Source organism: Cheilinus undulatus, linkage group 17 (assembly GCF_018320785.1).
Source record: "Cheilinus undulatus linkage group 17, ASM1832078v1, whole genome shotgun sequence".
NCBI classification, from domain to species: domain Eukaryota; kingdom Metazoa; phylum Chordata; class Actinopteri; order Labriformes; family Labridae; genus Cheilinus; species Cheilinus undulatus.
This window is the reverse complement of record NC_054881.1, coordinates 13679396-13694898: the sequence shown is the minus strand read 5'-3', so window position 1 is coordinate 13694898 and position 15503 is coordinate 13679396. Positions and strand designations below refer to the sequence as shown.

Genomic DNA, 15503 nt, shown 5'->3' with positions numbered 1-15503 from the left:
AATTCTAGCAGATATTGGTGTTGCGACACGATGAAGAAAACACCTGGTTAAATCTCTGTCTTTTCAATTTCACATGTTTCAGGTCTGACAAGTGAGTCTCCTGTAGAAATCCTATTTCTGCTTTTTCTTTTCTCATTTTATGTAACATTTTGCTCCTTTTTGTGGGGTTGAGGACACCTTTTACATTGTAGGTAATTACCCTGACTGTTGTTGTTTGTCCTGCTATACTTTACTGAAAAATAAAATCAACATACAAGAAATTCCCTCCTTGCTACTCAAATATAGAACAAAACTCAATAATAGTAAACAATAGAACACTGAAAAAACTTGGGTATGAGAAATTAAACTTGTAGTAATGAGGTCTTTCTTATGACCTTATAGGAGCCGTGATACAATGACAGCTCAGAGGGATTTTCTCTGCTCCACACAGAATAAAGAGAGCCCTCCTCTGTTGCTCCAGTATGCCACATTTAAACAACTTTTCATTTCAGCTACCCCAGAGACCCCTAAATAAGATGTTTTTTTCCAAATTGTGGGGAAACAGTCATTTGTAAATGCGCTGCAGTCTTTTTTCCTCTTCATCACATCAGTGATCCTACTAAAGATATAATAAAACACAAACCTGTGCAGGTGCTAATAAAACTAATCCTAATAAAACATTACCTCGAAGTGGTAAAATTTCAGTCATAATGCTGTGCAAGTTACCAAGACCATAAGCTCGTCTTTTCTGAAAGCCTCGAGTTTCTTTTTATATCCCACACGCTGAACCAGCTCGCGGACATCTTGAAAACAGACATGGGGAGCCCTCACCTTGCCATGTCTTTGGCCACCTCGGCAGCGGAGTTGTAAACACACGTCTCCTCCTCGTAGAATACTCTCAGTTTGGCAGGAAAAGGTGTCTGAAAATGTAGCTTACTCTCCTTCAGGACCTTCTTTGCCTCTGTGTATTCCCAACGTTTCTTTAGAAGATCTGGGGCGTAGTCGTGATCAATAATAACCTTTCTCTCTTGGTAAAAGAACCCCTTTTTCTGCCAGGCAGGTTTTAAAACTTCCTCTTTAATTTTGAAGCTGGCAAATTTAACAACCAGTGACCTCGGGGGGGGGGGGGCTGGTGCCTGTTTAGATTAGAGGAATCTATGGGCTCTCTCAATTCTCAGTTTGGTCGGGGTGGGAATATGTAATTTCTCTCGTAACAAGCCTTCTAAAAATGTTGCCGAATTGTCCTCCGAACCTTCTGGTACGCTGTGGATTCCTATGCCGGGAACGACCCTCTTGGTCAGTGAGTCTGGTCTCCAGAGTCTCTTGTAGTTTTAGTATTTCTAACAGAGCCTCCTCCATCACTTGAATGTTGTCCTCTGATTCAGAGATTCAGCTTTTGACCTCATCTATTCTCTTATTAGTTGTCTTGATACCCTCTTTAATTCCCCTGAGAGAGTCCGCATTTTGCCAACAAAAGTCTCTTAACTCTTGAAGTATTGTGTGTAGGTTAGCCATGTCACTAGCTTGTTGCATTAGCTCCTCCGGTTCGTGTTCGCTGTCGTTGCGTGTCTCGTCTGCAGACTTTTTACTCGTCAGGGGCAACTGTTCTTTATCTTTATCTTTATCTTTCCCCTAGTCATATCATCCACACCTTAATCATATTCAGCCACTTTTAGTTGGTTTAAACTACTCAAAAATGGCATTTTTAATTCACTTAACACATTGTTAAACATTCTTGTTCAGAAGAAGCATCCCAGATCCAATCACCAGACCTGCCCACTGGACTGGCTGGTCCCCTGAAAACTCCAGAGAATGGGTTCCTCCCTGAGTTAATAATGATATCAATGCATGTGTGTTGAATCAGTAGCATTGGTGTTAGCCTCCTGGCTAACAGGTGTTTCATTTTGGAGTGGACAAGTGTGTAAAGCTGTAATGAAATTATTCATATGTGCACCTTTTGACCCCTTTTCCCCACTGTTTCCACCCATTATTGTCAGTTTTTTTTCAAACCCATTTTCAATACTATATCCAACGACTTTTTTCAACTTACCCAATTTTTTCTACTTTTACCCATTTTGCCACTTCTACATCTATTTGTCTTTTCTCCCTTTTTGCTTCTGTAATACCTGTTACGTGCGTCCTGGAGTGCTGCATGTCCTCTCTCTCCCTGGCTCTCTGGTCTCCCTCCTCCCTCTACCTGTGGGCTGCAGCACACCTGTGTGCTGTTAGCACTCAGGGTGGAGGAGGGGGAGTATTTAGAGTGGCAGGGGAGTAGAGCATGCAGAGCAGAGAGAGCAGAGCTGGGCCAGGCACCCGTGACACTCTCATGGAGAAGCGCGCGAGGAGGTTTGTTTTCTTTGGTATTTGAGTAATTATTTTTTCGTTTAGTATTAATTCATTCGGTTAACCAAGCGTTTTGTTTCCCGTTCTCCTTTTCCTCCCTCCCCAGGCATGTTTAGATTGCTGGGTTTTGTTGTTTTAGTTTGGCTGTAGTCGTCGGTAGTCCTGTTTTCTCGTTGTGTTCTTTTCTTGATTAAATAGTTAGTTTTTTTTGGTTAGGTAGTTTTAGTTAGGGGTGGTGGCTGGTCCAATGGCCCATTGCGTGGTTAGCCAGTCCACCACCCCTCTTTTGTTCTTTTTGGCCGGCAGCTGCAGCCCTTTTATTTCATTGATTTGATTAATGTTTAAATTAATTCATTGATCTGTTTATTAAAATAAAGCTTGGATTATTTTGGAACTCAAACCATTTGTCTGTGTCCTTTTATATATGTTATGGTCTCTTTTGATACGAGCCTTATTTTTTTTTTCCCGGTTTAAATTAATAATTTTTAAGAGGCCGTAACAATACCGTTGTTCCATCTTATGACCCTTTTTGCTACTCTTAAACCCATTTTCACTATTTTCCCCACCGATTTTTGCAGTTATCGATTTTTCCCCCTAAAGTTGTCTCAGTTCATTGTACTTTATTTTTGGCATCCTTGAGTTTGTACACATCATGGCTTAGCTATGAAGTCTGACACTGCTTTCAAAGTTTAGTCAATGCACCCATCCACAGTGTTAGTTCAAAAAAGGTAATTCTATATTAAGAAGGGGGTTCACATTAAAAAAAATGCAGTATTAACATGATAAATAAACAATTCAGGTTAAAATGGTATGGTTATAACTGGTTAACTTAACAATAGACCTATTACTGACCTCCATGGGCCCCCCTTTCAGCTGGGCCCTAGAAAGCTCCCCCCTTTATTCCCCTTATGTGCGTCATTGCCAGCCACTAATTCCCAATTATTTGCCACACAGTTTTGAGGAAGGGTGATCACACTCATTTGGCAGTTTGTTCAAAAAAGTCTCATTCAAATCGTAAACCTGTTTCTAAAACAATTATCTTTTATTCCAGCTCTATAGGGATGTTAAATGTGTAATTTTACATGTATTTGCCTGTTTTCTCCTAAAAGATTATGATGTAGACATAGTTATTACTACCACATACCTTTAAATGAATTCTGAATATAACTCATGCACTTCTAATCAGTCTCCATAGCATGTGCATGAATAAATCACCCCAGTAACTTAAGGTGGACTGTCATATTTGTTAGGCCATTGGAGCAGTGGCATTTGGCTGGTCCTTAATTCATTATACTTTCCCAATAGATAACAATGGGCAAATGTGTTTTCCTTATAAGGTCACCAAAATGCAGACTTTGTGAGTGAGAAAAGGATCGATCAAGTCCTATTATTGAAAAAGGAGCATTCCTAGACTAGAGGACAATAGTTTAATTATGTGGTTTAACTCTTAATTAAAATAGAATATGGATCAATGAGCACAAAAATGACATTCAAAGATCAGCAGTGAATTCTTAGTCTGTGAGACCCTAAGTTTTTTATGCTCATTGCTCAGGGACACAAGGGGTTGCAACACATCCAGTCTTTCCTCCCTAAACTGTCCCAGGTGATCGCAGATGAACATGAGTCAGGATAGATTCTCCTCCTCTTTACTCTATATCCTCTCTCAGCTATTTCCCTTCACTGTTGAATTATTTAACTCTAATTTACCTGTCTGTCTGTCTTACTGATGCCTTTCATGTTTTCTCCTGCAATGTAAAAGAAAAACTCCACATTGTAGAGGTTAGTGCAGTCACTACCGTGAACGCTGGTTATGTAATGCCTCTGTCTCTTATCATTTATGTATGTTCTTACATCATGGAGAATGAATTTGTGTGTATTTTAAGCCTCCATTGGGTCATTAAGTGATTTGAAGTATGCATAAAGTAAGAAAAATATTGTTCCTGCTTGGTGTCAAAGAAGAAGTGTACTCAGACTTACCAGATTCTCCTTTGGAAACATGTCTGATCATTATGGTTACAGCACAGTTGAGCAGTAACTGTCAGAGAAAAGTGAAAACTTTCATCAAAGAAAACATTTAATTAGAGCTCTCCCTAAAGTTAGAGAAAAATGTTTTCTGAGATTGAGTTAAATCATTCAGAAAAAAGAACGCCTTCAGAAAAAACAATCCTCCGTTGGTGTCTTTTCTTTCAGCTTTGAGTCTTCTCTTACTTTGTTAAATATAAATATTTTTGTCTCGTTATAAGTCATGAGAATTGCTCTGTAATTTTGGCTGTTTGATCAAATATTTAGAACCGCTCTGAAAGGCGCCAACGCTAACTTTGACTGTTTAAGTTGCAGGAAAACAGCGCCTGCGTTCAATTATGCTTTCACCATGCATGCATCTTTTTCTTTCTCTGAGTTTTGTTGTTTTCTCTCAGGCTGGCTTAAAAGTTGGTCAAAGATAAAGTAATTTTTGAAATAAACTGAGGCTTAAACATGGCAACAAATTAGGAAAACCTCTTGTTGTCTCTTTCCCAGTAAGTGTTTTTTGTCAGTTCAATTAACAGCCTCGTCAGCAAGCAAAACAAACAACGGAAAGAAATTATATTTCAGTCCTGCTTTCCTTCCTCTAACATTTATCCCTGTTAATATTTAATTGGCTTAATATGCAAATGGCTGATTTAGCTTTGAGTCACACAGAGTTATGCCTCTTTACCCCTCCATCACATCTTTCTTTCTTTTTTTCGTTCACCTCTTCCTTTTGAACCCATCCCTTTCGGTTTCCCTCCGGTGTGTTCCCGCTTTATTCCAGGAGCTTTTGGAGCGTATGAGTGTTAGCTGTTATTTTTGCTACCTGCTTTGCTTGCCTGTCACATCTTGTCATTTGTTTGCACCTTTTTGCCACTTTGTGCTTTTTACTTCTCTCTCCATGTCCTGCTTTCTCTTTTCATCACTCTCATCTCTCTCTTTCTCCCTCTCCAGACCCGCTCAGGCTCTCTTTGCCCCAACGGTTCCCCTTTTGTCACATGCGCTGGGTATAATATTGAACGATGGCGTAAATCCCTCCCTGACTTCCAGGACATATGCCCTCCCCTCCCCCATCTTCTATACAAGTCCGCCGCCCGTCCTCCCCCACTTGTCCCACAGCCCGCAGAAATCTGTCCACTCAGATAAGATGCTTTTAAAATGGAGATTATTGTCACTGTCCATGGCATCACATTATTTAGTACAAAAGAGGAGGCTGGCAGTGCGTGTATGCGTCCTGTAATATGTGTGTACCTCAGTAAAATAACATCACAGCCATCCTCATTCCCATGTTTTTAACACATCAGGATAACAAATCAGACTTTCTCCACCACAGCATGCATGACTTTATGTAACACACGTACAGTAGTTGTAAACACGTAACACACATCTGCACAAATCCACACACATACGCCATCTGGCTCACAAGGCAGAAGTGCAGAGATGAGGGGCATCAGCTGCTAGAATAAGCTAAAGTACAGAGAGTGATGTGTGTGTTACCAGCCCTGCAGGAGCAAACTATTGAGCTCCTGTTTGTGTGTCTTTCTGTACAATATGTTTATGCTTTCACAAAGAGGATTCATTTAAATTTAGCTCTCATTAGGTTGAATCCCTGAGCTTGAAGTCATGCCTACACATGCTCGTATTGAACACAACACTGTGTGATTGTTTGTGCGTGTGCTGCAGGAGGTTCACGGATGGTACTATCTACTTGGGGAAGAGCTGGGGAGGAAGAAGCATCTCAAAGTGCCCACACACGACAGCTGCCACTTCAGTGGTAAGTTAAGGCAATCATAATTAACCAACTGGGTCGAAACTCCTACTTTTAATGATATGCTCCTGCTGTTACCAATGTGGAATAGTGGGAAGCCTTGAAAGATAGCATCAAGGGCTTGGGTTACATTCTTAGGCCTGCTTCGTTTCTATTTTGATTAGAAATGTCATCATTAAAACCAGGGAACTTTTCTCTCTGTGCGTATATGTATTTCAGGCAAAGTTTTAATTTGCTGAAGTTTAATTGCACACACAGAATAAAAGTTTTAACCAAGGTGTTATTTTAGAACCTGGCACCAGTTTCAGAACGAAGTTAGGGTATATAAACAGACTCCAAAGTCACAAAAATGCACAAGTTGCATTAAAATAGGGATTTGTCATTAATGAAAATCAAGGCCTATGCAGATAAACATTCAGATATAGCAGAGTTTACTCTATTTTCAGTCACCAGCCACTATTGCTGGCAGCCTTCTGGAACCCCAGCCATAGCCAGTTAGAGACCCTTTTTTAGGGAGTGCTGGTGGATCACTTAATCTTATCTCAGCAGCCCTAAAATTATTATAACTGAAGCAAGTGCCCACAACATTTTCTTTACATTTTACAGAAATGTTGCAAATATGTTAATTATGTATAAAGGCCTTGGTTCCCAACCTGGGGTCCCGGACTCCCTAGGGGGGTAACCAGAATAATATGTGCAAAATTAGATTTGCATATATTAACAGAAATCATGGTTTTAATACCTATAAATAATTCATGCAATGGTTTTTGGGTAAAACAATTTGTGTTTAGAGCTACTTTGTTTGTATTTACACAAAGAAATAATAACATTTATGTTAATTTTGTCCACAAAGTATCTCCATTTTTCCGTGTCTGTCCAGGGGAGGCTCAAGTTTTCTTAGATACAAGTGGAGAGCCTCAAAGGAAAAAAGTTGGGAACCACTGTAAAAGGCAATGCAACACTAAATACTCCATCATTCATTCCTTAACCCTCTGAGACTGGCATTGTCGACAAGAAGAAGACATGTGCTATTCAGAGTTAAATCACTTATGAACCCTGAATCGTAGCAATTGCTTGTTTTTGCTTCTGCTCTCTGTTGTGCCATTCTAATGAAGCTACCCACGCCTTCATAAGTAGCTCATACATTGAGTTTTCTAACGAGCCTGGAACTTGGGTGACTTTCTGGGGTCTTTCAAAATTAAATCTACACAAGTAACTCTGATATTACACATTTCTATCCATTTCTAATCCATTCCTGCAGATAGTGCGTTAGCCTGCTGCCATATTTTCTGTTTGTATCCCAGAATGCTTTGTGACCGGGCTGTGAAAACCAATGGCAGACTGTTCCGTCGTCATGCTTTTGTGGAACTGTGCCTGTGCACAGATTTTGAAACTGTTGAAGAGAGCCTGAATGACTCATAATAGAGAGAAAATGACACAGAGAGGTTGTGATGTAGCCCTCAGCATCACTGCAGATCAGAACTGCTTTGAATAATGAATCAATTCCCCAATAGTGTAAGGATAAAAAAAGTGAATATTTTATTTACAATTTTTAAGACTTTTTGTCACAGAATGATTATTTTTTAATTATTTGATCCTAAAGAAATGGGAGAACCAAGTTTGTATGAAACCCCTTAGTTCCAAACTTTTTAACACAAAAAGTCCTGGTGAGACACACTGGTTAAAATGATAGCTTAGGGCTCAGAGGGTTAATAAATTGCAGAAAAATTCACTAAAAATACACCACATGAAAGCCCCTTTGGCTTTTATGTGGTGTATTTTGCAAACTCTCCAGTAAATGGATACTTAAACTGATACATATCTAGATACTTAGACCAGTACAGATCTGAATAATGCTATCAAGGTACAGACACAGAAACGATGCTAGTAGAGATAAAGATACTGGTACCAATTCAGATACAGACTAGGGATACATGATAATGGATTTTTGCCGATATCAGATTCATTCTAGCCGATACAGATATTGATACAGGTTTAACATCATAGTCCAGGTCTAAAACGTCAGTCCTCAAAATACAATTTAAAGTTTAAAGAATAAGGATGAGCAAGGACAAAGATTTCAGCTGATGTAGGTCTGTTGGCATGACTGAAACTACACAAACTTATTCCAACATATGGCTGATATTTCAGCCAATTTAGGCAAATGTTTACAGCCGATATGGGAGTTCAATATATCAGCAGAATTTTCAATACTGTTGATACTGATTTTATGCCAGTATTATCCTGCTTCCCTGGTACAGACACATTTGGTAGATCTTTGTTCCTGTTTATCAAATGAGCTGTGAGTTTTAATCTGTTTAAAATGTTGTCAGAAGGCCCATCTCTTTAAATGGAACATGTCACACAGACTGCATGTACTGTATGCATCTCTCTAAGAGATGGTGAAAGAACCCCAAACTGAAGACATTTTCATTCAGATTTGACCATGAAAATAAACTAATTCAGGGTGCAGATGGCTTAGTGATTATGTTGCACCCCATGTATGCAGGTGGCCCAGGTTCAGTTTCGACTTGCAGCTCCTTTCCTGCACGTTTCTCCCCCATTTTCTCATCCCTGTTTCCGACTCTATCCATTGTCTTACACTCTGACTAAAGGCATAAAAAGCAAAAATATATATCTTTAAAGACAACATATTTGTTCAACAGGTGACGTCTTCCATTCAGTTAAATGTCTGTATTGAACTTGTGTGTTTGTTTTAAATTTATCCATATTCTTCACCACTTATTCCCTTCAGGTTTGCAGGACCCTAGGCAGGGTACACCCTGGACTGGTCACCAGTCAATTGCAGGGCTGACATACAGAGACAAACAACAAGGCAGACTCACACATATAGCCAATTTAGAGTCATCAATTAACCTAACGAGCATGTCTTTGGTGGTGGGAGGAGGCCAGAGAGAACCCACGCATGCAAACTCTGCACAGAGAGGCCCTGACTGAGAAGTGAACCAAGAACCTTCTTGCTGCGAGGCTACAGCACTCACCCCCTGCATGGCCATGCACCCCACCCTGCATCAAAATGATGACAAGAAAGCAACTGTGGATAAAGATGTTCCAGATTGATCGGTGCAATGCTAACAGAAAAATAGATGCATACATAGTAACTATAAAACAAGAAGTATTTGATAAACAGCAGTACATTAGGAGGAAAGATTTGAAAGGTTGGCCAGTAAGTTATACCTTCATTTTTGACCTTTTTTTCCTTTTCCTTTTTTTTTTTTTTTTTTTTTTTTTTTTAAAGATAACTTACAATGGTATGGATTAAAATTGGTGGACCAAGATAATCTGGCCAAACCAACTCTATATAAAAAACTAATAAAAACATTCTATTAATGCATTTTATTTATGTAGCACTTCTCATGATACTGCAACACTTTACAAAGCCAAGTTATGAAAGGAAAAACAAACATGTTCATAGGGAAAAACATTTAAAAATTAAATGCAAATCATAAAAATAACTTGTATTAAAATCATTTAGGCCTGCGCCTTATGCATCCTCATGTATTTTTTAATGCCTGTCGTGTGTAAGGTTAACTGCTCTAAGTCTTTATCAGACTTTGGGTCGGGAGGTGGGGTGACTGTGGAAGCAAGGGATTAAGAGAGGGAAAGAGGGATTGTGGGGGAGTGAATGAGGGAGAGACAGTGAGAGAGCGTGCGGGAGGGAGGAGGGAGGGAGGGGTCTGGTCGAAACCCTGACGCGTCATAGTTGCCAGAGAGAGAGAGAGAGAGACAGAGCTCACCGGTTAACGTTCGCTGCTGGAGTGGATCTCCCCTCACGCGCTGACACACACCCACACACACCTACACATGCACACGCACACACATTTATCTGGAAATCAGTTTTTCTTCTCTTCACCTGCGCGTGCTTCTCCTCTTCTTACTTATGTGTGCACTCACTCGTAGTTTGGTGGTGGTGGTGTGTATGTGTTGGAGTTATGCTACTGTGTGCCAGCCATAAGGGCAGCCTAGACTAGGTGAGTACTATGTTTGTGTTATCAGTCTTGACTTTACTCGATGTTTGTGGGTTTCTTTTGGAAGTTGCATGCAGAAAATTCACAGCATAAAGTGAAATCTTCTCAGGATGCTCTCTGGACTCCTCTCTGTTGCACTCTCGCTCTGCATCTCCACTGTTTTGTTTATCTTTCTCCCTCTCTTTGCCTGTTTCCTCCTAATGTTTTTGGTCTTCTATTGTTACCTACTTTACTTTTAATCTCTCTTTGTTACTCTGCATACTCTGCCTGTCTGCCAAATCTTATCTAATTTTCTCTTACTGAGCTAAATTTGGAACAATTGCTTTCCCTGGAAGACCCCTGAAGGAGCTTAGCTTACCCATTCAGTGGATTACTTACCATATGAGCACACTTTTTGTACACAAACCCTTTATAACATGCTCCCACAGACCCATTTATTTGCTCCAATCCCTCCCATCAGCGTCGCTGATTCTTCTTTGCTTATTCACGTTGTTCCGTTCTGGGTTATGAGAGTGACGGTGATATCAGAAGACGTTAGCTAACCCATCCCAATTTACACTGCCTGGCTGAACTAGGCTAATCTGCCTCATGCAACTTTAAAATTAGTTTTATGCTTCTGTGGATGGAACTGGGACAAGGGGTATCAGATTGGACTCAGCCAGCAGGAAACCATTACCGGCTCGCATGAGGGAATCCTGACGTATACTCGAGGGTTACAGAGGCGAGGAGGGCTTTTGACTGTGAGCTAATAGGCTGAACAGTGTTTAACTTAGACATACATAGCCACATCTGCTGATAAAGCACAACAACGACAACTTTCACCCACTTAAGTTGTATATTTTTATGTCCATTAATTTCAAGTGAGTTTAAATAAGTGAGAAACAGCATGCTAGGCTGTTTTAATAACTGTAGAATGTAATAATCTTTCACTATGGCATTACTGCCCCACTACTGTCTCATCTGATCCATGTGTGTACACGTTCGTGTGGCTGTGTGCATGTGTGTGAATGGGGGCTGCATACCCATGCATGCACATGTGTGCTACCAGCTGGCAGAATGTAGGCCATGCAGGCACTGCTGCACCATGACATGCACTGGCATTGAAATGACCAAAATCCCTCTAATTATCATATTACTCTTTGCGCCTATCCTCTCTCTGTTTGCCAGTCCCTTTTAACTTGAGTACACAAATTCATATATCAGCACATAAGGAACTTTATATTTGTCTTTTGTATTCTTACTATTTTTCTTGCCTGTATTCTTGCCTCTCCTTTGATTTCACCACTGTTTCTTACTTGCTCTTTTGGTCCTCAGTCCATCCCTTATGTAACCCAGCAATGTGGCAGAAAGAAAAAGGCTTTTAGAAAACAAACAATTTGTTGGTACACCAGCCGCCCTACTGCACAAGTCGATGATTTGCTGTATTTGCAGTATATATATTTTAAGGGAATCCTGCAATTTCAGAAGAGTGAGGAGGCATACAGGGAGCTTGGCAGGCTCACTTTGTTCTTGTAAAGCTCAGGACTCAAGGCTAATTTATCATTTTTCCTACATGTCATCCTAACTCTCTTCTTTCTCTTTCTTCCTTAATGCTCTTAAGCATTACTGGGAAAGCAGTGATCTCTAAAAAGGCAAAAACGTGTGTGCAGTTCCAGATTTAACTTGTCTTACTCAACTTTATAGGGGTTCTGACCTTTATTGTCACTTTCTTCTCAACTGACTTAATAAAGGAATAAGAATAGTTTATTTGTTCTTCAATTTAAGTTGAAAGCTAAGTTTAAATCAACCATAGTTTGTGTATTATTTTGCTGCCAGTGAGCAAGTCATTGGATGACTATCTGGGTATGTGCTCAGAATTAGCTGTCCAGTTATGACTGTATTTGGTTATGCATCTTGTTTGTGTCGTACATTGGAAAATTATGGTATGCTCTGTTTAGGCACTGTTGCCTCACAGCAAGAAGTTTCATGGCAATCCTGCACGATTTGGTAATATTGTTTGATTGCAGGTATACTAGACAATTTGCAATTAAGATACAATACATTAACGGTATCATGAGTCTACTTGCTTGGTCATCAAGGAAAATGCAGAGAATAATGATAGTTTAGAAATGTGAATTTCTCAACTCAAAACCTGAAAATGTTAAGTAGCATAAAAAAACAAAAACGGTTTTCTATGAAAATAAAGGTGCATCTACAAAGTGCAGTAGTAGCACTATTATGAACTTTAAGGCCTTTCTGCGGGTATTTTTGTTAACCTTTCAAGCACTATTCCTTAAAAAAATAATAGCAGCCTTTTATGCCATTGTGTCATTGCAAAGCCTGACATTGTGATTGCAATTGTGATTAGATTAATTGTGCAGCACTAGCTCTTGGTTTAAATCCAGTGTTTTCCCTGTGCATACATGTGTTCTGCCCACCTACTCTGGCTTCCTCCCACAGTCCAAAGACATGTCAGTTAGGTTAATTAGTGACTCTAAATTGCCTGTAGGTGTGAGTGAGAGTTGTTTGTTTGTATTTATGTGTCAACCCTTTGATCGACTGGCGACCAGTCCTGGGTGTGACCCCGCCTCTCTTCCACTGACAGTTGGCATTGACTCCAGCCCCCTGTGATCCTGAACGGGAGAAGTGGTGTAGATAATGGATGGACCTCAGAGCTCTTAGTGTAAGAGTTGAAGCACAGTGTACAATTTTCATGCTCATCAGGAAATCTTAGCCAAGTTTTATGTTTTGTTGACTTCAGAATGAGATGTTTGATCAGGTATTATACCGATACCAACTAGTAGTGGGTTCAGCATCTCCCACAGAAAGATGCTATAATAGGGTGGGAGGGGGAAGCAGCAGGGGTCATCCCATTCCACCTAATTTTGGAAATTTATATATTTTTTATATTTCTTGTTTTTTGACAGTATTTATCAGATTTACTTTGTATAAAGATGCTCATGTTGCACTTGATATTCTATAACCAAAGCAGTTGAGATTTTGAGATTGTATATTGCATTCATCATCCAAGAATGCAACAGCATTAAACAACAGCATTAGAAGCTCAGTTTTTAACGTTAGACATACTCCTCAGATGGTACTTTTACAAAAGGGACATAGAAGTAGGCACCCCTCTCTTGTGCAGAAATTGCAATTTTAAATGGATGAACAAAAAATAAAAGAAGACATAAAGGTCAGCAAATATACTTGGGTGGCCTGCCATGATATGATATGTGTTGGAAACACTGGGGCTTTGAGACTGATGACTGAACTTGAAAACAGATACACATTTACTGCAAAAATTCGCTTTGTCATCTAGGTGGGATTAATACCCCCCCACCAGCCAAATGCTGGTACTTCTGAGCAGTGTCCGGTGAATTTGCTCGACTCACCAGCCACTGGGGCAGGTAATAAAAGAAGCCTAACCTAATGGAGTGATTTTGTTACAGTAAACAGCAACAATGAAACCCCTTTTTTAAACCCCCTTTTTTCTGGCTGTTCAGACTGACATTTTCAGCCAAGCTGAGTGGAGCTACACGCTCACTGACCCAGTGTTTCCAACACATAGCACACATCATGCCAAGGCAGGTCACCAAAGTATATTTGTTGACCGTTGTGTCTTTCCTTATTTTTAATCCTCCTCCTTATTTGTTTGAACCATTTGCTTGCTTGTCTTGAGTCTTAGTAAGTTAAGCAAAGCCAGAACTGTGGCATGGGACTGCTAAAATTGTGCACAAAAATATTCAATTTGGACCCTTTTAATGCAGGAAAATGCCTATGAATTTACAGTACCCCTGTAGGAAAAACGTGGTTAAAAATGAGTGACAGTTCGGATCATTTATGCACCAACACTCTCTTGTTAAATAGTCTATAACTCGAATACTGTAAGTCTTGATGAATATATTACATATACCTCATCAAATAATGCTGCTTGTTAAAAAAAGAGTGACTTGTAAAAATGTTTGTTGCTGGTAGATGTTTGAATCCCCTGGCCACAGTGGCAGGTAGAAGAAAACATTTATTTCAAACCCTGTGTCATTTGAAATTGCTAATGCTAACTGATTGCTAGTTATTAAAGATAAAAGTGCACAACAGCAATAAAGTTGAGTTTTTATCTCTGAAAACAGTACATCTTATATGGAATATGTACTGACTAGTAGTACAAGTGCTTAGATTCCTCCCTTATGGATAAGTAACAATGTTGTACTGTAAAAATACTCTGATACAATGGTAAATATTGCATTCAAAACTGCTTAAATAAATGTAACAATGACAAATGAAATATTATTTTTATAATACTTTTTTTCAATTTATAAAAAAGTAAAATTGAATGTTAGAATAGTAAAACTGAATGTTGGAATAGTATTGAACAACTAGATTATAACTACAGATATGTTCATTTCTAAAATGTATATTTAGATTGATTAAAGTTGATTCGGATAGGGACTTTGAAGAGTGAAACAGAGCCAGAGGGGAAGACACATCTTGCAGCAGATCAAAAGTTATGCATTTAAAAAAAAAAATATTAATAATTTCATGCAAATGCAAAAATAGAACAATGGTACAGATAAAAGGCCAAATGCCACACATTGGCCCAATAATCAGCTTGGCAGATAATCAATCAACACTTATTTCTGATACCACGTTTTCATCACAGAGCAACTGTGGTTCATTCAAATTCACAGGCTAGCAAACACTGATGTTTATTAAGTCCTTTCAGTGTCTTATAAAGAAGCAGAAGTTGTTTCTTGCCTTTAACAAACAGACAGATAGCGGAGGAGGAGACACTGTAATGTTTATGTGCATTTTAGACAGTGGGCGGACATTTAAATGCAATTATTAAAAAAACAAAAGAATGATATATCCCAATATAGGGTGGCTAGGGCTTATGTTATTTACTGTTGTATTAAAAGTGTTATATAGTATCATCAAAGTTTACATTTTTTGTGATAACCCTAGTCAGTGGAGTGAAATAATGACTCTGAATTCCTATTTTTAACCAAAAGCAACTACCCTTGGTCATTATCGTTCATGTTGTTTTGCTTAACCAGGCTAGAGTCACAGTTTGAATATTTGATCTGATTATAATAAAACATTTCACAGCTATTGTCGACCTGAAAGACTTTGAATTTTAACAGCTGAACTGCTTTAATCCCATAAAACCATATCCACATCAAAAGAAAGCTGCACTTTGTATAGCAAACATCATCTGTTGAAACAAGTATTTTACTGCTCGGCTACATTAATCCATGTTAATGTGCACAGACTTTCACAAGGGGAGAACTATTTGGATCAGTGTGTCTGACTAATCCCTCACACAGTGACCTGTGCCAGTTCGGATCCAGGACAGTGCCAGGCCAAAAATCCTGGGGGGCAGAATTAAGTTGTACTGGGAAGCTGGCAGCATTTGTGCACGTGATGGAGCAGCACACTGACCT

General features: G+C 39.3%; 1 protein-coding gene across 2 annotated transcripts in view; it reads left to right on the top strand.

Moving 5' to 3' along the window:
* Positions 1-15503, top strand: part of rgs3a (regulator of G protein signaling 3a) — a 299175-nt gene that overhangs the window by 34484 nt on the left and 249188 nt on the right. Inside the window, exon 7 of one of the 2 annotated variants that reach the window (XM_041810282.1) lies at positions 6013-6103. In XM_041810282.1, the coding sequence (XP_041666216.1) occupies positions 6013-6103 (91 nt within the window). Of the gene's footprint in view, positions 1-6012; positions 6104-9869; positions 10090-15503 lie in introns of those variants that run through there. The other variant, XM_041810284.1, reaches the window with a different exon arrangement.